This window comes from Rhea pennata, chromosome 31, assembly GCF_028389875.1.
Source record: "Rhea pennata isolate bPtePen1 chromosome 31, bPtePen1.pri, whole genome shotgun sequence".
In the NCBI taxonomy this organism is placed as follows: Eukaryota; Metazoa; Chordata; class Aves; order Rheiformes; family Rheidae; genus Rhea; species Rhea pennata.
The window spans coordinates 2,675,437-2,697,744 of NC_084693.1; the positions used below are offsets into that span (position 1 = coordinate 2,675,437).

General features: G+C 43.5%; 2 protein-coding genes across 5 annotated transcripts in view; one reads left to right on the plus strand and one right to left on the minus strand.

Moving 5' to 3' along the window:
* The window catches only part of POGZ (pogo transposable element derived with ZNF domain), a 37,847-nt gene extending 22,691 nt beyond the window's left edge, over positions 1 to 15,156 (plus strand). For 2 of the 4 annotated variants that reach the window (XM_062597576.1, XM_062597579.1), the window contains 15 exons: positions 666 to 774; positions 1,700 to 1,993; positions 2,773 to 2,979; positions 3,740 to 3,849; positions 4,268 to 4,602; positions 5,403 to 5,557; positions 6,054 to 6,154; positions 7,124 to 7,270; positions 8,251 to 8,385; positions 8,963 to 9,132; positions 9,690 to 9,830; positions 10,478 to 10,537; positions 10,861 to 10,973; positions 11,788 to 11,812; positions 11,929 to 15,156. In XM_062597576.1, the coding sequence (XP_062453560.1) occupies positions 666 to 774; positions 1,700 to 1,993; positions 2,773 to 2,979; positions 3,740 to 3,849; positions 4,268 to 4,602; positions 5,403 to 5,557; positions 6,054 to 6,154; positions 7,124 to 7,270; positions 8,251 to 8,385; positions 8,963 to 9,132; positions 9,690 to 9,830; positions 10,478 to 10,537; positions 10,861 to 10,973; positions 11,788 to 11,812; positions 11,929 to 13,498 (3,672 nt within the window). In that variant the 3' untranslated portion in view covers positions 13,499 to 15,156. The remainder of the gene's footprint in view (positions 1 to 665; positions 775 to 1,699; positions 1,994 to 2,772; positions 2,980 to 3,739; positions 3,850 to 4,267; positions 4,603 to 5,402; positions 5,558 to 6,053; positions 6,155 to 7,123; positions 7,271 to 8,250; positions 8,386 to 8,962; positions 9,133 to 9,689; positions 9,831 to 10,477; positions 10,538 to 10,860; positions 10,974 to 11,787; positions 11,813 to 11,928) is intronic. The other 2 variants (XM_062597577.1, XM_062597578.1) reach the window with 2 other exon arrangements.
* Positions 15,157 to 16,945: 1,789 nt separating this feature from the next.
* PSMB4 (proteasome 20S subunit beta 4) lies at positions 16,946 to 20,311 on the minus strand. Its single transcript, XM_062597580.1, has 7 exons — positions 20,160 to 20,311; positions 19,260 to 19,466; positions 18,492 to 18,638; positions 17,849 to 17,930; positions 17,642 to 17,758; positions 17,311 to 17,399; positions 16,946 to 17,083 (listed from the first exon to the last, which is right to left on the minus strand). Exons 1-7 carry the CDS (start codon positions 20,282 to 20,284, stop codon positions 17,071 to 17,073), a joined length of 780 nt encoding a protein of 259 aa, XP_062453564.1. The 5' UTR covers positions 20,285 to 20,311; the 3' UTR covers positions 16,946 to 17,070.
* Positions 20,312 to 22,308: the final 1,997 nt, after the last annotated feature.

Consider the following 22,308-nt stretch of genomic DNA (forward strand, 5'->3'; position numbering starts at 1 on the left):
TTGTGTCTTACCAGTAGGGCCTGACACCCTACTGGTGAGATGGGTCTGTCCACTCTATGGCTTTGACCTTGCTAGTTGCTTGTTATTGTAGTTGTCTCTGTTTTATTTTCTTGAGAAGCACACAGATAAATGCCCACTGACTTCTTTGAGCATTTGCCTAGGAACGCGCTCCCATAAAAGGAGTGTGCACTTTTACCAGAACTGCTGCTTGGGGAAGGGGAGGGAGAAAGTTGAAATTCTATCTTGGCATGTTGCAACTGTTGAAGTAGTGTTGTTAACAGAATAGGTAAATTATCTATTTTGTTGTTTGAAATCTATCTTCTGCTATCCCAGAAAACCAATTCTGCTTCAAATATGGCTTTGCAAGTTGTTTGTAAGACTTGGAAGATGATTTACGTAGATTCTTAGGAAAGCAAAGGTTGAGAGTGGAGCCTATATATCACAATGCTGTAGAGTATGGTACGGAAGGCAGCCGTACTGTTTTGAGGTGCTGGTCTACAGAGTTGCAGAGAACAATATGGCCTCATAGTTCAATTGATCTTATGGAAGAGATAGTACTGTGTGGGTTTTTTCCTCTGTTTGAGGGAGGGGGTGCTTAAGGTGTAGAGAGCTCAGGCTGGAAGTGCTTGAAATATGTTAATGATAACTGTCCTGTTTAAATGCAGGGATTTCCTGTGAGGAATGTGCGACCTGTGCAAAACACAATGAATCAAGTTGGAATTGTTCTGAATGTACAGCAAGGTCAAACAGTTAGACCCATTACCCTAGTCCCAGGTAAGGGCTGAAACAAACTGAAGCTGCATTTCTGTCATGTTTCTTTTTAGACTAGCAAAAATAAAAGATCTGCATTTGAAGTCTGTGTTTGACCTGCATATCTAGTAGCTCTGAAGAAGGGGATTTTCCATTTCTGTAGTAGTTGGGATTTTCTTCATTTGTGGTACCAATTCTGCAAGTTGTTTTACAGCTGAAAGTAGGCCCTTCGATCATAGTATTGAAGTTCTTCACAGGGTGGGGACTTCTACCTGGAAGGAATATCTTCCTCAGAGTTGCGTATAATCTAGCCTCTCCAAAAAACATTTAACTTGCTTCTGAAATCCCAGACTGTGACAAGCTCCTAACCACCCTTTGGTGGTTCTTTTCTAAATCTCCCCAAGCCATGTCCCCTCACTGCCTGTAAACCAAGCCTCACCCTGAGGAAGATCTTTCTAATGCTAATTTCTGCTGCCAGATCCTGTCATGCACTATCAGCAAGGTCAGGAATCCATATGTCACTGGATACCTGCCTCATAACAAAGCAACCATGCATAGTGATCGAGTCACCTTTCAGACTCCCCAAAATGAATCTGCAGAGCCTCTAATCGCAAGCTTTAATCTCTCTCTGTAGGATCACTTGTTCTGTCATAAAAGGCCATGAGCTTCCATTAGGCTTAGTGACTAGAACTGTGAGCCCTATGAAAGTTATCAGCCTTTAAGCTCATAAATTACTTGTGCCTGAAAATTCCACCTAGCAATCACTGCAAATACAGTTTTCACTATATTTTATTCCACTTGGGAAGGGAAATTAAGGTGCTGAACTTTTGCATCTTCCACTGAAAACACTGGGAATTTTAGAAGCTCAATGGTGACAGAAAGTAGACTGCACTCTGAAATATGAGCAAGGAATGGAGTTTGATTACTTAATCTACTTTGTTTTTTGAAGCTCCAGGTACCCAGTTTGTTAAACCAACCGTTGGCGTTCCTCAAGTCTTCTCTCAAATGGCCCAGGTGAGACCAGGTACAACCATGCCGGTCCGACCCACCACCAACACTTTCACTACGGTCATTCCGGCCACGCTTACCATCAGGAGCACTGTACCACAGTCCCAGGCACAACAGCAAAGTAAGTCCTCTCCCAGCACCTCCACAACTCCTACTTCAACGCAGCCAACAACACTTGGACAGTTAACTGTGCAGCAGCCAGGGCAGTCCAGTCAAGCTACTAACCCCAAATTAGGTAAGATTTGCCATGTAAAAGCAAGGGGACTCAAGTGTATAACACTGTCTATAATTTGATCTTCAAACATATGGCTTAGCAGCTAGAATACAGAAATTGAGTCAGAACTGGGTTCTATTTTTGCCTCTGTGACTGACTCATCCTTCATCTCTCTTACCAGTATGGAAAATGAAAACAATTCTGCCATAGTATCCAGTTTGGTTTGAAAACTAGTTAAATTCTGCTTTGCAGAATGTTCTGAGATCATCAACTGAATGTCCCCAAAGTGCAAAATACTGTTTGTTAGTCACCTGTATTTTTTTTGAAAGATTAAGTTAAACAGATGATGAATACAAGCAGAAACTAACCATTTTGCGCTTTTTTTTTTTTTTTTATGTTGGCTGAATTCATGAGTAAACTGATTGTTCAGGAATAGTGACAAACAATTTAGCAAAAAAATATTTCACGCAAGTAGTCAGGCTATTTTTAGCTTTAAGTGGTCATAGTCATATACAACTACACTTAGAAAAGAAAATAAAATTTTTGTGACCATCAATATCCTGTGTCATGGAACATGGCTCATATCTTAGAGTGTAACCAGAAGATTAGGGAAATGTTCTTTACCACTCTCACCAGCCTTCAGGTCACTGGATATCAGAATTGGTGGCTTAGTCGTCATCTTTGAAGAGTCAAGGTAGAAGAAAAGGAGATGAGGTGTGCTAGATGGGAGTGGGTTTCACATAGTGCGATAAATCTTGCTTGTTCCTAATTCATTTCTCTATTATCCATTCTCTTGGCAGTGAGTATTGCAAGCTTTGTGACTGTGAAGAGACCTGGAGTGACTGGTGAGAACAGCACTGAGGTTGCTAAGCTAGTGAATACCCTGAATACCATTCCTTCATTAGGCCAGAGCCCTGGCCCGCTTGTGGTTTCTAACAGCAGCCCTGTACATGGGTCCCAGAGATCTAGTGTTTCAGAGTCGTCATCGTCATCATCATCATTAAAAGGTATGGTCTACAGCAGCTATTTTATAATTTGATTGATTCTGCTGAGAATCCAGAAATGTACAGATGTCCAAACATTTGTCTTCTGGAGTAAAAAATCCTAACTTACAACTACTGAGATTTCATAACAAGGATAAACAGTTAGAGAGCTACGCTGTTAGTTTCTATGTATTTGCTATCTGTACATTTTATCCAGTGATTGTATTTTGTTTGTGAATCTTTGCTTACATTATTTTGCATTCAAAATTATTGCTGCGCATCCTGTTATCATGGAAATAATCTACATACACCAGAGAGACTCTGCACAAGGAGGGAAAAGGATAAAATCTTTGCTTCTCTCCTTCCAAAGGAAGAACCTCCTAAAGATGTTCGGGAGTCCAAAAGTTGCTTTAAGGTGCCTTTTGTACCATCCAGATTCTGATCACTGCTGAAGATGAAGATGAGGCATTTAAACTGGTGGATGGGGACAGGAAACCAAAGAATTGATTGAAGAAGAAGGGGAGATGAATTTAGCTGATTTTCCTTTTTCAAATTAGTTTTGAGACACTTGTTGTTCTAGCTAGTGGGGGTGCATTTCATCGTACCGATTATCAGGAGTTTGCATACCTCTGCTTTTTTCATGCCTCTTCTTCCAGACTAGTTAGCATTTAAACCACAGCTCTAGAAACTAAAGTATTTCAGTACACCAAAAAGATCACCTAGCATTAAGATGAAGTGTAAGGATTCTATTTTTTTTGTTTTGGTTTTTTTTTTCCTGTTACAGTCAGCTCATCTCCTATTCCCACATTTGATTTGCAAGATGGTGGCAGGAAGGTCTGCCCAAGATGCAATGCCCAGTTTCGAGTCACTGAAGCTTTAAGAGGACATATGTGTGTAAGTAACCGTTCTAAGATGAGCAGTTAATTCATAATTGCTCGTGATTGTGGAGTGCAAAGACTAGTTCTTCTCCCTAGATCAAGGACTTCTGTTAAAAGGAAGAATATGGTTAGAGGAAAGTGAGAGGCAAAGGAGAGGCCTATGGAATATCTTCCACAGCATCCCTTACTGCAAGTAGGCAGGACCTCAGTTTTATGTCCTTTTAGTGTCAGAAGGTGCATTTATTTTCTAATTTTACTAGAAAAGAATCAACACAGAAAATTGAATATTGAGTCTGCATTATATTTTCCGTAAGAATTTCATAGAGTTGTTCTGTCTTCTAGTTCTTGTTAGTTTTTGCCTGTTTACCCTTAATAGTATATATAGTTCTGCTTAGATTCAGTCTGATGTTTCATGTGGCTTTTCTTTCTTTCAGTACTGCTGCCCTGAAATGGTTGAATTCCTCAAGAAAGGAAAATCTCTAGAGCCTGAACCAAATATTCAATCTGGAAAGCCTCCCTCTCCAGAAAAAAATACAGCTGTTGCTTCACCACCCTCTTCTACTCCAATCCCTGCACTATCCCCACCTGCTAAAGCTCCAGAGCCAAATGAAAATGTAGTCGACTCATCCCAAAGTAAGCTCATTATGTTAGTGGATGATTTCTACTATGGCAGAGATGGTGGCAAAGTGAGTCAGCTACTGAACTTCCCCAAGGTTCCAACTTCCTTCAGGTGTCCGCACTGCACCAAGAGGCTAAAGAATAACATACGGTAAGAGGAATGTGATGTGCCACAAAAACAATCTACAGTATTCTGAATGCCTCTAATCTGCAGAAGTTGAAATGAGTTGTGAGCATCAGTCTGTCAACTCCTACAGCTCCTCCATGCAGTGGGTTAAGCCCAAACCTGAAGCAGAAAAGGGTGAGATGAGTTGTCTGTTATCTCACAGCTGAGTCAGGGAAGAAGTTGTTGGAAGGTTGTATGGTTTGAATAATGGCATTTATATTCTTCAGTGGAGAAGCTTCATTTACTTGTCACTAGTCTTATGAGATGATAAGGAATTTTATTTCCTATGAAGACCTGCTCTCCTCATCTTTATTTAATACAGTTTCAATAGAGGGAGCTGATGAGAAAATCTTTTTGTAAAAATAGTGTATTCTTTCCAGCCAGCCACTGTGTTCTCTTATTGAAATAAATGGAATGGTGATTTTTCTTTTGAGTTGAAATGCCTTACGGCAAATAGCATTCCCTGTTAGGGCCAGAAATGCTTTGAAGCAACTATTACAGCCCTTGTACTGCCAGATCTCTTCTTTAGCTCCTCTGAAAGAGCAGGAGGTCTCTGGATAGAAAGAATTTTTGCTTGGTTTTGGTAGGAAGAGCAAGAAGAAAACTGATCCTAACGCTCTTTCGGAACCACAGTTACTTTAGTTTTATTGTTAAATCCTTTATGCAAATAAAAGTAATGTTAATATGAGTTTAAAAGTTTCTGGTATAGCGTTCGTGAGGCTTTCGGCGTTACCGATGCACAATGTTAGATGCTTGCTCACATATATTCTATTCACATCCATAAGGTTTATGAATCATATGAAGCACCATGTTGAACTGGATCAGCAGAATGGAGAAGTAGATGTCCATACTATCTGTCAGCATTGTTACAGACAGTTTTCCACTCCGTTCCAGCTACAGTGTCATTTAGAGAATGTTCACAGTCCCTATGAATCGACAAGTAAGTTGATTTTGCTGTTACGTGCTTAGGTTTAAGGGGGATCTTGTCTTGTTTTAAGTCTTTAGAGAAAGGACACATCTGTTCTGCCTTGCTGCTGTAGTGCATTTGTTTTGTAGACCAGTAGAAAAATCCATCTACACTATAATGTTTATTCATGTTAATTGTCAAGAATATTTTAAAGTATGAACTCAGTGATAACTTTTTGGTGAACTTGCTGATAAAAATAGAATTCTACACTTGACTTTAATCACTTGCTGTTGCCTCATCAGGACATCTTGCTACTTATTCTTTTAAATAAAATGGTGCGTGGAACTTTTGCTGCCTTTTGGAAACCTCTCAGAATATGTTTTTTCTGTGTGCCCCATTCAAAGCTTTGAGACTAGCAGTGCCTCCCTTTTTAATAAAGGGACTATGTTACCAAAGCAACTTGTTGCAACTTGTAGTTTACATTTTAACCCCCCCCCAAGTTGTTACTTGCTTTTTCTTTCTCTTGCAGCGAAGTGCAAGATTTGTGAATGGGCATTTGAGAGTGAACCAATGTTCCTACAGCACATGAAGGATACTCACAAGCCTGGGGAGATGCCCTATGTTTGTCAGGTACTGAAATTGTTTTAGGAGCTGGACCGTACAAATGCATCCTGGGTCATAAGAGGAAATCTGGCACTTTTCAGGAGTGCATGTGGCTCTTAGTGGTCCAAATAATAGACTTGGCCCATGAGAAAGTTCTGTGGCACCAGCCATATTTGTTTGTTTACTTCTCTTCCCCCCCCCCCCACACACACCTGATATAATCTTGTAAGTCCATCAGCTATTACGGCAGCATGAGCAGCGGACTGTTTGCTGTCTGTTCCCAGCGCTGTGAAGCTGGATCACCTCACTAGACATTTGTGTATAGACATCCAGGCTTTGGAAGCAGAGCCTAATACTTTTTTTTTCTTCTCTTCTTTTTCTTCTTTCTTCTCCTCCTCCTGGGACCCACAAGCAAATTCTGTGCCATAAAGAGAAGTTGTTGCTCTGGAGGAGATGAGATTATGTTGTTTGTCTTTTACCATCTTTTATCACTCTATTATCATGAGATTTATGCTTATATCAGTTCTAAGCATGCCCTTTCTGCCTCGAGGACCTAGGGCTATCCTACTGAAAGAAAAAAACAAAACAGAAGAGAGTAAACTTCTAAAATATTATGTTGATACAGGTTGTTTCAAATTCTGCATTTTATATTGGACTTGAAAAAATTACTCTAACTGCTTTGTATTGACTGTATATTCCCCCCTTCTTTTTTCTTTTTTTCTTGGATCCAGAGTTTGAATTGTCACTTCTTTCTTTTTTTATGAGTCGTGTCGGTGTTGTGGTTTTTATCCAGACCACTTTCAATATTTGCTACTTGGTTTGATATCTTTCAGTTGTAATAAGCTACCAGGTTCTTTGGGACCTGGTTCCTAAACTCCGTTGATAAATACCTTTGAGCATCTGGACATTAAAGTAAAGGTCTCCGTATTGCAGTGGTAGATTTGAGAGAGTTTCCTATGCTACCTCACTGTTAATTGTTTCTGTCCACTCCTATAGGTGTGTCAGTATCGCTCGTCACTCTACTCTGAAGTGGACAGCCATTTCCGAATGATCCATGAAGACACACGGCACCTGCTCTGTCCTTACTGTCTCAAAGTCTTTAAAAATGGCAATGCTTTCCAACAGCATTTCATGAGGCATCAGGTACTGTGTTAAGGTTGCAGCATTTTTGTGTGTGTTTTTTGTTGCTGCTGCTGTTGAAGGTGGTTCACTTTCCACAGAGATTTGGTGGATGTTAAGCACGTGATTACAGTTAAGCATGTGTTGGGTGGCGAGGAGGGGACTTCGCTGAAAGAGGGTTTTAAATAGATGCTGTATTCACTCCATAACAAATGCAATTTACATGCTCTCATTCCAGACTTTTCATAGGAAACGGGCTAAAGAAAAGAAGCATTGCCCCTTCCTCCACCTCCATTTGGGAGTAGTACTGATTATTGTTACTTAGCACAAAAAAGCATGTTTTGCTGGACTGTTTGCTTCATGTGATGGTTAACCAATAGTGGGTCCTGTGTTTATTTGGAATTTAAAAATTTTATCTCCGGAAAATAAATTATACTGTGTGCACACAAATGAATGCATTTTCATAGCTCAGCGTTCTGTTTCCATATATGTTGGTTATATTGACAACATATTTTGTGTGGGTGTAGCTGAAGCATGCTTTCAGAATATAGAAATGTAGCACTCTTAACAAGTGCCGGATTGATTGCCCTTGAAGTCCTTCATTGATTTCCAGAAGAGCTAGAGGCAAGGCAACTTGAAGGAATGCTGCCTCCACACACAGCTCCGCTAGCATGCCTTACTTTGGCTTAAACAAGCTGGGTAAGACTTGTTCCGTGGCACTTTCAATCTTGGTGTCTCTGCAGAGCCTGCTGATCTGAAAAATGAAGATGCGGGGGGATGTTGTGAAGGGAGCACTTTCCACACTGGAAGTAAAACTAGCTACTATAGTGTAACTGGTGGTTGTTTTAAGAAGATATTTTTCTGATGCTTAAGAAACTGGGATGGATTTAGTTTCAAGAGGGGAAGGTAGTTTTGTTGTGTTCTTTAATACCCTCACCTGAACCTGCTGTGTTGTGACTTCTGTTTCTCTAAAATGAATTATGTTTCATTTGTGTTTGCTTTAGAAGAAGAGTGTGTATCATTGCAACAAATGCAGACTGCAGTTCCTCTTTGCCAAGGATAAAATTGAACACAAGCTGCAGCACCACAAAACTTTCCGAAAGCCCAAACAACTAGAAGGATTGAAACCTGGAACCAAGGTAAGAAATCCAAGTTAACAGTGGTCCTTGGTCTTCCTCTGTTTCCTTCAGAAACATTTATGACTTCCATATTGGTGTGTATTTACTAAAACCTCTAGCAGCTTTTAGCTGCTTTTACTGACTGCTTTTAGCAATCAGTTTTGTGGCATCTGCATCGCCTACAAACCACAGTCACTGGGACAAAGTAACACTTAATATTCTGTCCATGTGGTATATGTTTAGTTGACCAGTCTCTTCATAGAAATGGTAAGCCAGAAAGCCTGGAGCTGAAAGTGGCACATAAGAGAGATTAAACTCCCTCAACCAATATATGTACAAGTGAAGACATCTGCATCTGAACTAGTTGTTCGGACTCCTGTGTAGTCATTAGGGGGGAAAACCAGACACTTACGGGGCTCAAGTTATGTCCTGGTGTTTGTATTGCCCTTGAAAGTGATGAAATGTGTTCTAGGAGTGCCTGTTTATTCTTTGCTAAGAGCTGAGACTCTTAATGGCTGATTCAAAGGGAGGACTCTGAATCTGAATAGATCAGTTCTGTCCTTGTGTTAAGAGGTATGGCTGTATCTATTCCTTACAGGTTACAATCAGGGCATCTAGAGGACAGCCACGGACAGTGCCAATATCTTCGAATGATATGCCCCAGGGCACTGGGCAGGAAGCCACTCCGCTGACATCTACAGATCCCCAGCCCATCTTCTTGTACCCACCTGTCCAGAGGAACGTCCAGAAGAGAGCGGTCAAGAAAATGTCAGAACTTTTTGCTAAGTTTCAAATTTGAAAGTTGTTAAAGGAAATGCAGTTCTCTCTCTCTCATGCCACAGTGATGGGGAATTTGCTCCTTGGCACTAGACAAGTTCACAAGTTGCCAAGAAGCCTTTTTGCCAGGAGAATTTAACTTGCCACAAAAACAGGATTAAATCATACTATGAAAGCCCTTAAGATGAAAATCTGAAATACAGAGTTAGCTAAGCATTTTTATAGAGAGAATGGGATCTCCTTAAGGGCTTTCTGCCCACCCTGTGTTCCACCACCTTATCTTATTATTATTTTTAACTACAATCCAGAAGTGGAAGCAATTTTGACCCACTTTTTAAATCAAATATTCCTGGCTACAGCAAGTGGGGAATGTTAAGTCTGGCACTGAGGCATCCTAAGTAGCTAGGGTTGAAGATAGGACCAGTTTGACTGCAGACTGTTCTGGAAGTTTACATGTGTTATTAAATTCTTTTATGTGTGCTAATGATTGTTTTAACTCAAAAGATCCCTGTCCAGCCTTTGATGGAAATATCCCCTCTTATCTACAGGAGTGTCTTGGGGAGGCAAACTTGTCTGGAGTGCAGCTTTGAAATACCTGACTTCCCAAACCACTTTCCCACCTACGTTCACTGTTCGCTATGTCGTTATAGCACTTGCTGCTCTAGAGCTTACGCCAACCACATGATCAAGTACGTCTTAAAAATACTTCTTTGAACGCCATAGTAGAAATTCCTCCTCCTTGAATGCAGTAGTGCCCCTGTGTCTTTGCCCTCAACACTCAAGAAAGGAGTATCATGAAATTCCAGTTTACTCTTAAGTGGTTTGTAAGACACTGTATACACATGTTGCGTTTTGTTAACAGCAGGCAACAGGTGGTGGCTTTCAAAGGAGGTGGGGAAAACTGAGCGCAAGAGCTGAAAGACACATTCTGAAGTACCAGTATCATAGCTAATGGTGTGTGTACTTAATGTTGCTGTGAAGAACTGACATTTTCAGTGTTTCTAGGATGTCTTGCAGAATTTTGTTCTTAGATTAAAAATGATCATGCTATCTTTTTTTTTTTTTTTTTTTCCCTCCTAACAAGCCTGTGGTCTCTACAGGACCACGCATAGACCATAGAACAGTTGCTCCAAAATCTGTGCATTTTGAAATGATACCAAGCTGTTCTATTTAGATACATTTTTTTTTTCATTCCTTTGAAAGCAGAATTGGCAGACAAAATATTACTAAAACCAGGATTGGGTTTATCTGAGTAGATGTATGGTATTTTGCATGTGTTTATATCTCTAAATATGCAGACTGATTCTGACATTTAATAAACTCTTTTGTCTTGCAGCAATCATGTTCCTCGGAAGAGTCCAAAATATTTGGCTTTGTTTAAAAACTATACTGCCTGGTAATGGAAAACTCATCATCTTATTTTAATTACCTGGGAATCTAACGTGCTTCCCCATCCCACCCCCTCCATTTCTGTTATTTTTCTTTCATGATCTGCTTCTTAAGAAACTGAACTTTTTAATATAGCAAAATATATTAAATTAAGAGCAATGTATTGCCTGAGACTCCCCTTGCCTTACAGTGGGAGTTTGTTGCTTCAGGAAGGGGGCACTGTCTGTATACACTGGAGGGTGCTTTTTTTTTCTAAATTTCACGGGGGTGTGGGAGCATACATATTTTCATATATGATACTTATACTAAGCTCACTTTTTCTTTTTCCAGTGGTGTAAAGTTGTCGTGTTCCTCCTGCCTCTTTGTAACATCTGAAGGTGATGCAATGGCAAAACATCTGGTCTTCAATCCATCGCATGAGTTTAGTAACATTATTTTCCGAGGTAGGAGTTTGAAAAGGAGCAAAAAAGTTGTAATAATTTGAAATCTAAGATTAGGGTAGGACATAATACATCCATTCACAGACTCAAGATCAAATACTTCAAAGAGTAGCGTTTGGCTGAGTGCTTACTGAATCCTGAATGTTTATAAAATGGGACTGTGAACATTCTGTAACTGCCTGAATGTGTCTTAATTGTTATGGAGATTTGAGAGTTTAGCTTTAAATGACACTCACTCTGGAGTTCAGCTGTGTCACTAGCAACTACTCTCATGAGATCTTCCCAGGGAGATACAATGCAGAGACTTCAGTGAGTTCCTCTGTTCCTCTGAAACATCATTGTACCTCCATGACACCAAGAGGCCTTAAGCAGCTGCTGACGTTAAGATTTGAATAGGGCCTAAAACTGGCATTCCAGCCATTCTTGTGAGTTATCTTTGGGGCGCTGCCTGCAATGATCTGGCCAAACTTGAGCTTTCCTATCTAAACTCTGCATGATTTCAAAGGCACATGGAGTTTGCTGTTTCTGTCTAATGATTGCTGTTTAGTGCCGCTCCGCAGTGATAAGTTCTCATGTACTAGTTCCAGTTTGGCTTGACTTAAGCGTGAGTCCACTATGAGAGGTGGGGGTTTGAATGGAGGGATGAATATTAGTTGTTCTTGCAGCATATTGGGATGCTCTGAATAACAGACAACATAGGGGTACTGATACTCATCTCTCTAAGATGACTTTTTTTCTTTGTTTGTGCTTTTTGTTTGTTTGCTAAGCTCCAAATCTCTCTCTCTTTCTCTCTTTTTTTTTTTTCTTTCTTTAACAGGGCCTACTTGGATTTCACATTCCAGGTAAACTATTTGTAAACACTTGTCTGCCATCATCTATTTCTTTTCTTTTTTTTTTTTTCTCTCAACAATTTTATTTTCTTGGTTTATAAGAAGGTTCTGTGTTCTCTCTCTTTAAGGCACATCCAGCCCCAGGACAAAAGCATGAAGAATACATGCCCCACCTATTCCCCAAGTAAAGCTGCTACTGTGAAAACAAAGTCCATGTTGCCTGCAAAAGATGACCTGGAGCCTGAACTGGCACCAGCAGCCTACAGCAGACCTCTGGTCTGCCAGGAAGAGGAGTGCTTAAATATTGATGCTCAAGAGGATGAGCAGCCAACAAAGGAGCCTGAACCTGCAAGTAAAAAGGAGCAGCTGTCAGTGAAAAAACTGCGAGTTGTACTGTTTGCTTTGTGCTGCAACACTGAACAGGCAGCAGAGCACTTCCGAAATCCCCAGAGGCGGATCAGGCGTTGGCTACGAAGATTTCAAGCTTTCCAAGAAGAGAACTTAGCATCTCTGTCAGAGGGCAAGTATCTCAGTTTAGAGGCTGAAGAGAAACTAGCAGAATGGGTCCTCACACAGAGGGAGCAGCAGCTGCCTGTAAATGAGGAAACTCTCTTCCAGAAAGCGACCAAGATTGGCCGATCCCTTGAAGGTGGCTTCAAGATCTCTTACGAGTGGGCAGTGAGGTTCATGTTACGGCACAACCTCAGCACACATACCCGAAGGGCAGTCGCTCACCCTCTCCCCAAAGATGTAGAAGACAACGCCAGTTGCTTCATTGAGTTTGTGCAGCGGCAAATCCACACTCAAGACCTGCCTCTCTCCATGATTGCAGCCATTGATGAAATCTCTCTCTTCCTTGATGTGGAGGTGCTGAGCAGTGATGACAGAAAGGAGAATGCTTTGCAGACAGTGGGAACTGGGGAACCTTGGTGTGACGTTGTTCTCACTATCCTTGCTGACGGTAGTGTTCTCCCAACACTAGTCTTTTACAGGGGTCATGTACAGCAACCTGCCAATGTACCAGAATCTATCATGTTGGAAGCAAAGGAAAACGGATACAGTGATGATGAAATCATGGAGCTGTGGTCATCCAGAGTGTGGCAGAAGCACACAGTGTGTCAGAACAGCAAGGGCATGCTAGTGCTGGATTGTCACCGAACACACCTATCGGAAGAAGTACTTTCTTTGCTGAGTGCATCCAGCACTCTGCCAGCTGTTGTCCCTGCTGGCTGCAGCTCCAAAATTCAACCTCTAGATGTTTGTATAAAAAGGACTGTGAAAAATTTCTTGCATAAAAAGTGGAAAGAGCAAGCCAAGGAAATGGCGGACTCTACGTGCGATTCGGACATACTTCTCCAGCTGGTTTTATGCTGGCTGGCAGAGGTCTTGGAAGTCATTAGTGACTCCCCTGAACTTGTGCAGCAGTCCTTCCTGGTGGCCAGTGTGCTGCCTGGTCCGGATGGCACAGCCAACTCGCCCACACGTAATGCTGACATGCAGGAGGAGCTGATTGCCTCTCTAGAGGAGCAGCTGAAGCTGAGTGATGAGCAGCAGGATGAGGAGGCTGAGGTCCAGGACAGGACCCAGGTCGAGGAATCTGCAGACCCGGAAATCCTCCATCAGCTCTTTGAAGGGGAAAGTGAGACTGAATCCTTTTATGGCTTTGAAGATGCTGATTTGGATCTGATGGAAATCTGAGCACTGATCTGCAAATCATGATCCAGAAAGGGTTATTTTTTAAATAAATGTCGGATGAGACCATTACACTTCCCTGTGGATTTGTGGGTTTAGGAAATTCGTAGGCGATCACTCAGATAAATAGCCATTTATGCTGTTCATTTATAAGTTTTGTGCTTTTTTAAAAGAAAAATCACTGTGTTGGTATTTTCTGAAAATATATTGTGGGTGAATATTTTTGCGTTTTCTTTACCTCACTGTATCATAGTTTTCTGTTTTTATTGTGCAGAAATGTTTTGAATTATACATTGTCAATGTGACCATTTCTAAAGAAAGAAAAAAAAATATGTAGCTAATGAACCAGTATATAAATCTTTTTGGTTGTCTTAACACAGGTAACTATCTTTTTTTTTTTTTTTTTAAACACTCGACCCAGAGATTTGGTTTCTGTGGTAAATTTAGATACGAATTACTGCTTAATGTGTGAACCTTCTATAATTGGCCATTAAGTTTTTCTTTCCTTTTTTTTTTTTTTTCATGAGTAATTATTTTGCTTGTGAATTTTGACAAGAGGTAAAAACACAAGCGAAGGAATTTTGCCTGTTCAATGCCAGCAACGGTTCTTGGGAGCCATTAGAATTTGAACTGGAGTTGAACTGAGATCCACAGTTAGGGAGTTAGGTGCAGTGCTAAAGTAAGCCTTGATTCCGAGTTGACATTCTGACACTGTGTGTGATGGTTCCAGTCCTCCAACCTGGAAACCATCTGACACTCACCTTGCTCCAAAGAATCACTGACAAGAGGGTACATGATGGAAGAGGAAAGTCAAGTCTGTCTTGATCTTCCTGTGCAGTAGATGGGAGTTAAAACTGTATGGACCATTAAACGTTGACCTTTTAACTACTAGTAGTTGATAAACCTGCTTTAACCAGTGGCATCAGACACTACGTTCCTTAGAATTAGAAATCTGATTTAATGAAACAAACTGTGATGTGCACAAAAAGAAGACATTTGTTTTTATTTTTCACTGCCAGCTTAAATTTTTCTACAATTTGCATGTTTGAGGGTTTTTTAATTGTATGTATTATGGTATAGACGGAAAGCATTTTGACATACAGAAATCAGAAGCACCTGCACCTTTCTGTTTCCATAGAGGTTTTGCAAACCTTCCCTATTACCTAAGGAAAGCAGGAGGCAGCATGTGCAGACCTGTAAATGGTTCATCTTTAAAATGTACATAAGTGGAACATTTAATAAAACCAGGGAAATGGATTTATAAACATGTGTTTTTATTATGAAGAACTATTTAATTCTTGTGATAACTTAATGCTTAATATACAATGCAGACTGAAATCCTCTGAACCACACAAGAAACTGAACCAGACACATGAGCTGTATTGCAGAGGTGTGGCCAGGTTGCAGGCTAGAGTCTGTTTTCTGTTGGTGAGGGGGTCACAGAGTTGTTCAGCATGTCTTAAAGAAGCCCAGAGATGAGATAGTAATTAAATGTGCTTACATGTCACTAACACTTGAGGCAGAATTCTGCCAAATTTACACTTCTGCAACCCCTGATTGCCCTTTATTAACTATATAGTAGGTTAAATGGAACAACCTACTCTCTTGATTGAGATTTTTTTAAAGTCTGAAAGAGTCATTAATAAAATACTGTACTGAATAAATACATTTAATGCATTTTATCTTTATTTGAGATCTCCCCCATTCTCTTTTGAGAGCTTAATGGATCAGGCTATTTATCTGAATACCACTCTAAAATGAAACAATATCATAAACGGTAAGGCTAAGAAGTGCCCAATTCGGCAATCATTTAACAACTGAAGTACATGTAACACCATTTGTTACTATCCTCTTACAGCAGTAGTTGGGCTGGTAGCCAGTGGGAGATTTAAAGGAAGCTTGCACTGTGGTGTAGGATGATTGTCTTGTTTTTGAACTTCAGAGTCCTTGTATCCCCCTAAACCTAGTATCAGCAGAGTAGAGCAGTAGGGATCCAGACACAGAGATCTTAATTATCCTAATATTAGTCACTACAGAAAATCTTAAAGCAGCTGCAGTCAATCCCCCCTTTCCACTTTTTTGCCTGTGTCCTTTCAGTCAAAACACTTACTAGTCAGTGCTTTGACCACTGACCGCCTTTTGAGAGCTATACGGTGAGCACGATGTAGATGTTTATGAAAACATGGTAATAAACTGACTGGGTGCACAGCATCTTAGAGGTATTATCTTTTTATATCTTAACACTACCCCATCAGCTGAAGAGCAACAAGGGGTTGGAGGTGTTAATACAGTAGTCAAAGGCTTGCTTGTCATGTGGTGTAACAGCAGCTTCACAACCAACAGCTGGAAAAGTTTAAAATTTCAATCTAGAAATGCTGCTTTGCCCTCATGGTGTCACTTTATTTTTGTCTGGCCCTCCACAAAGCTCCTGAACGCACCTGGCACAGCTGCTCTTAACTGTCTGTGCAGCATACAGACTCCAGCTCTCCTCTGTGTTCAGCAGTGCTTTGGTGGTACAGACTTAGGAAGCACTATAATGCTCCCATTGAAGATGGCTTAAGAGCCATCGCTATCCAACTATGCACAAGGTCCCCTTTGAATTCTGTCATGTACTGTTAGCAAATACTTCCTACCAAAACTGTCTTTAAAAACATGCTTTCTTTCTGTCTGCAGGTGACTTTTACAGGTTGCCTAAGGCTTTTTACCTGTCCAGATCAGCATTCATGGCGATTTGGGTGACCACAGGCAAAACATGGCACATGCTGCATGTAAGTCTAGGTTGCTACATAAAAGTATGTTCCACTTTCCACTTTGAAGTGTCCACATTTCAAAGCCCAGTAGCCTTCTCTTTAAATTGGCCCAATATTAAAGTGAGTTGCATATTTAACTTCAGATTCTGCACACAGAAAGCAAACAGGTACCAACCGGTACTGATCCTGCAGTCCCACAGGTAACTATTTCAACTCCTGCTCTTGAGTTGTCTTGCTACTAATAATCTTTATAGGAACACAAGCTTGCAACTAAGAAACCATTACTAAAATGGAGAAGTAGAAAAAGAAACCATGGGTGCTAGTTAGAGCTAGCAGTTCACACATTTATACTTCCAATACCTATCTGATAAAACAATTGCCAACTCAGATATGGGAGGAGGAAGGCAGCATATTTACATGTTTAATTAAGTGCAGTTCCTACCAGAACCCCAGTCAAGAAAACAGAAGCAAGTGTTTTTGTTGTCTTTCTCCAGGAAGGGGGCTTGCAGCTGCTACCAATGCTTTTGAAGTGTGAATGGGTCTGCAGAAGACAGAACCTGGTGGCTCAGAGTGATTCTTAAAGTGCTCTGGCTTCTCACTGCTTTAAATTAACAGACTCTTCATGAAGTAAACACTTCTGGAGCAACTCACCAACTAATTTCCAACCATCAGCACAAGCACACACACACACACACACACACACTTGTCTTAACAAGTTTATTTAGTTTCCATAACAAATGAGAGCTTCAAAAGGAGTAACTGATTTACATATAGCATACATAAAAGCTGATAATATGAACACAACAGCCTGGAGTAGCTCTTCACAGATCATTCAAAGCCACTGCAAGAAAATATTTTTACAAGGTCAGGATATTATGCAACCTGGATGTGGTCAATATCTGTACTACTGAAAACCAGAGTAAGACATTTTAGGCTTTTATCAGGTGCTGCTTTTCACAAAAAAAGTGATATTTTTTTCTGAACAGTTTATTTTATGCTCTTAGGTTTTGCTAAATTGCCAACTCACAGATTAAGAGCTCAAAGTAAACTTACTCTAATGGGCATTACCTGACAAGGTGTGCTATGTCCCAGTTGGCTTCCAGGGTCAAAGGTCCTTCTATTTCCACTCCTTTCTCCGTTGCAATAGCAACTTCATACTAAGGAGAAAGAAAACGTTTATTAGAGTTTTCAATAAATCCCAACTTCTGTACTTGAATATCTCTAAATACCCTGCATCCACCAACTCAAGAGGTATTACAAGGTTTTTTGAGATCAGAAACGGAATGACTAAAAGTATTAAGATAACCTGGGGTGAAGACTGGCCTCTGGAATATCTGTTTGAGGCGCACAACAGGTAGGGCAGCTCTCCAGTGAAGGCATGCCAAAGCAGGGCACTTACTCTGTTGAATGATCGGGCGTCTCTGTAATACAAGACTTTCATGCACCGCTCAATCAGGTCACGGGCCTCCTCCTTCGTCAGGCTGGGTTTCTTCTCCACGACTTCTCTCATCAGCGGCTGCAAAAAAGCCCCTCAGCTCAGTCGCCCGGCACTGAGATCGCTTTAGCAGCTGATCAAGCGTGTACGCCACTGCCTATAAACGCTCACCTGAGCTAGGTATGCTCCATAGCCTGTAGCAAGCGTAGGGGCTTCGTACGCCACACCAAGCATGTCAACATAACCTAGGAAACTGAAGGGTCAGACTTGTTACTGTGGCCACTGCAGAAGCAGGGCTGTGTCACATTGCAGAGGGGCTCAGCTTTACAGCAGCTACCTCCAGCTTGCAGTGAGAGCCCTAGAAAAGTCAGCAGGGCAGACATGCTCACGCTGACAAAGCAAGAGTGCAGCTGTCCTGCTGGAGACGCAGGCTCATGTGGCTTTAAGGCCACGTGGGACCACCAAGGCCAGATGTATCCTTCCACTCCTGCCCTTGTGTGAGAACAGGAGCAGGATATGCCTACAAGAATTAAATAAATGGTAATCCAGTGGCTCATTATTTTATCATCAGCTGTTTCTCATAAGGAAAGCGCCCAAGGAGACTCTTGTCTGTTGCTCTGATGAGCCTGAAAACACAAAGCACCTTCTGGCCAGCAGCTCCACCACATATTTCTCTTTGTTGGAGAAGACCCAAGACCAGAGGGAACTGGACTAGTGAAGTTTCCTTCTAAAGATATCTCGTGTCACGCACAAGAAGCAGCCCTAGGGAAGGATGTGCAGTAACCCCAGCACGCTCCATGCAGCTTGTCCTTACCTCTCGCCATTGTAATAGCCTCCAATGACAACAGTGTTCCAGAGCGGATTTATCTTGGACCTCCGGTTGTACATGACTCTTGTCAGCCAGGAGTGAATGGCTTTTGGACTGTAACTGTGACCATCTCCCAACAGCTCCTCATCGATTCTAATTTAAAGAGAAGTTTCACCCAACTAAGAATGGCTGGAAAGCACTGGGATACAAGACCAGCAATCCACTTCCAGCTGTGCCAAGAACAGGACAGGGTACATTCATGCAGATTCCTTGCAGGCTGTTTTGAAACAGAACTGCAAGAACTTGCAAGAGGTGAGTCAGCCAAAGACCTCGGGTCATCAAAGGATAATTTAAACTGATTCTTCACCGTCTTCAGCAGAGAATGTGGAAAAGACATTTGTAGTGAAGGGACTGAAATCAGTTGGAGGACAAGGAGGATTTCACCTCAAGAACTGGAAATGCTGCGTTTGTCTCACAACTGGCTTAATGGCAGGGGATTTACAGGCAGAAATTCACAGCAGCGGTAAAACAAACTGCAAGAGAGAAGCTCATTCCTCAAACCACACTAACTTATTCCACCTTGTTTGGTCTGTAAGTGCAAAGATGAGTTTTATTCTTGCTCGGTGAATGTGTTTTATTACATGTTTCAATTGTTTGAGGACTGGGGGGAGAGAGAGGCCTGGCAGAGTGGCCCTGCCTGAACCAGGGCACTGCAGAGGTTTGCCCTGCCAGCCTGCAGCTCAGCTGCAGCAGCCTGGGGCAGGAGGTACTTACACCATCTGGTCAATGATCTGCTTGAGGTACTGGAAGTCGGCGTAGTCCCCGGACGCCCCCAGCATGGTGTTGTCGTTCACCTTCAGGAGCCTGGAAATGTTGCGGAAGCGGGCGAGGGAGCCGTAGGAGCCCAGCATGTCTGCAGCGATGATCACCCCCCCGTCGAACTTCACTCCGAGCACGGAAGTGCCTGTCACCATGGGGCTCCTGAAGACCAGCAAAACCTCAGCGCCGCTCCAGCACCCAGTGAGGCCCAAGGCTCCCTCAACCCAGACCCTTCTCCTCTTCCCTGCATCTTCAGCCCCTTTGCCCCTTCCAGCCCCTCCACACCCAGTGGCCCCATCCCCAGTCTCCTAGTGTCTCCCAAGTCAATCCCTCATCCGCAGTGTTCCCATGCCCATTTCCCCATGCCCTCACCCCCACTCTCCCGGTGCCCCCCACCCACAAGCCTTCAACTGCACTGTCCCCATATCCCCAGTGCCCCCCCAATCCCCATACCCCCCTCTCTAGGGCCTCCCTCATTCCCGACCCTCCCTGTATCCCCATCCCCAGTGACCCCCAATCCCTCTCCCCCCATATGCCTCTCCCCAGATCCCCCTCCCATTCCCAATCCCTACCGTCCCCCATGCCCAGTGCCCCCCACTCCCTATCCCCCCCGAACCTCCCTCCTGAGATCCCCCCCATTCCCAATCCCCCCCGTATCCTCATCCCTAGGGCCCCCCGCACCCCCATCCCCATTGCCCCTCCTCCCCAGATCCCCCTCCCATTCCCAATCCCTGCTGTCCACCCATGCCCAGTGCCACCCCCCTCCTCAGATCCCCCCATTCCCAATCTCCCCTGTATTCCCATCCCCAGGGCTCCCCGCTCCCAGGGTCCTCGTGCCCCCTCCCCACCACTCACAGCGTCCGGGTGAGGGGCTGGAGGCCAGCGGTGGCCGCGGGCCCGCCGGGGCTGTAGATCTGCCCCGGGGCCGGGCCCCCGGCCCAGAACGGCGGCGGCGGCGCGCTCCCTCCCCACACCTCCATCTTAGTCACGGCGCTACCCGCCCCGCGCAGGCGCACCGGAAGAGCGGCCGCTCCCGGCCGCCGTAGGCCGACGCGACGAGGCGCGGCGCCATTTTGGGCGCGGCCAGAGCAACACGGGGCGGTTGGGGGCGCCATCTTGTGTGTGGCGGCGGGTCTCCCTGAGGTGTTAGGCGCCGTGTGAGGGGTCCCGGCGTGGGGGGTTAGCAGGGCCCCGGAGCAGCAGCAGCAGCCCCCCTGCCAAGCGGAGTTAAAAACTGCTGTGCTCAGACCTGCGTCCCCATCATGCCCCGGCCCCCCGCGCGGGAGGCAGGGCTGTTTTCAGGGCAGAGCAGGCCCGCGCTCTGCCTGCCTGCGTCCTGCCCCGAGGTGGCTAAAAAACCTCCTCCGCAGCGAGGTTTTTTTTGCCTCCCCAAAGCGATGCAAGCGGCAGCGCTGCCACTCTGCAGGGCACTGAGCAGCCACGTCAATCCTGTCGCTCCCTGGAGCGTTTCTGGAGGCTCTGCACCCCCTAGATTGGGATTTTCATTCAGGCCTGACGTACTCAGCGGGATTAAAGGGCCTGCACTTAAGTAAGAAAAAAGGCTTTTTTTTTTTTTTTTTTTTTTTTTTTTTTTTTAAGAGGGAGTAGTTGTTTTTAAATCTTTTCAGTACAAAATAGCAGCACACATTTGTTCCTGCCCAATGAGAAATGAAGTGCTGTGTTAAGGAAACATGCAAAGGGTTAGGAAACCGGAGCACAGAGAGAAAAGGATATCGATTCAGTTTGGTCTTATCAACCTTTGAGCTGTAACGGGCCTGGGTTAAAGTCCAAAAATCCCTTTGCAAATCCCCTTGCAAGTGGAGCTCATTTAAAAGCTCCATCTCACTGGTATCCTATTAAAGCAATAACCCTGTGCAGGTATCATCTCTAGATGAAGCTTCTGCCCTTCATCTAGGCTTTATCTTTGAAAGCAAATTGGCAGCAAACCTCACCTATGGGAGATGGGTGTGACAGCAACCTGTGCCTCCTGAAGGATTTGGGAGAAGGTGTGGTGGTGTTTCAGCCATCCCCAATGGCAGATTCTCCTTCTTAGCAACAACTTGGGCAGCTCTCTGCTTGCGTTCACCTCCCATGCATGGGAGGACCCATGTGGAAGTGTAGCAGGCGCTGATTTGAAACCTCACCTTCCTGCTTGGGGATCTCCTCCTGGCCTCTCAGCAAGGCCACGCAGTCCCCAGCTTGCTGTTTGAATGCTTGTATCCTATGATGTGGCCCTCCATGGGAAGCTCCAAGGTGAGGAGAGGTCAGGAGACAAGATAACAAGAATGGATCTAAGGCTTCTGGAGATCCTGGCTTAGACCAGGGGAAAGCAAAAATACCTTCCCAGCACACACACAGCAACAGCAGACAGATTTACCTGTTGTCATCCCAACAATATCAGTACAGTACATAAATATATCCAGGCAGGTTCAACCTTTGTTTTGGTGTTCGCTTTTGCCTCCTCCCTGGAGCACCAGAAGACAGCAGTGTTGCCGAAGTCAGGAGAAAAAAAAACTTAGTGCACTCATGTGAATCCAATTTTGGATTCAGCCTCCTTCGGATGTTTTTCCTCCAGTTTGTCAGTGTACAAACGACTGGAAAGAGGATGGCTCCTGCTCTTCCAGCAGCCTCAGGGGCTTTGCTATATGTGCCAGGTGCATAAGACACTTCCAGATGGGTAATTAAAATACAAGTTTTCCTTGTCCCTTCCTGCTGCAGCTGTGGTTTCACTTCCAGCGGGTCTTACTAATCCGTGCTCCTTCCCCTGATGGTCAGGAGATCTTGGGCTAAAAAGCTCTGCAGCAGCCTCAGCACAGTTGGATGCAGTCAGGAGGAAAGATCCTCCCTGGCTGTACAGGGCCTTGGAGCAAATTGCGATTTTCTTGTAAACCCAGAGGGAATTTGCTCAGGATCTGGGTGTTGCAAAACCCAGCGTTCCCCAGGCATGCACAGGAGTTTGCTAGGCTGCTGCTGCTGTGTGGAAAACATCAACACCCAGCTGCGA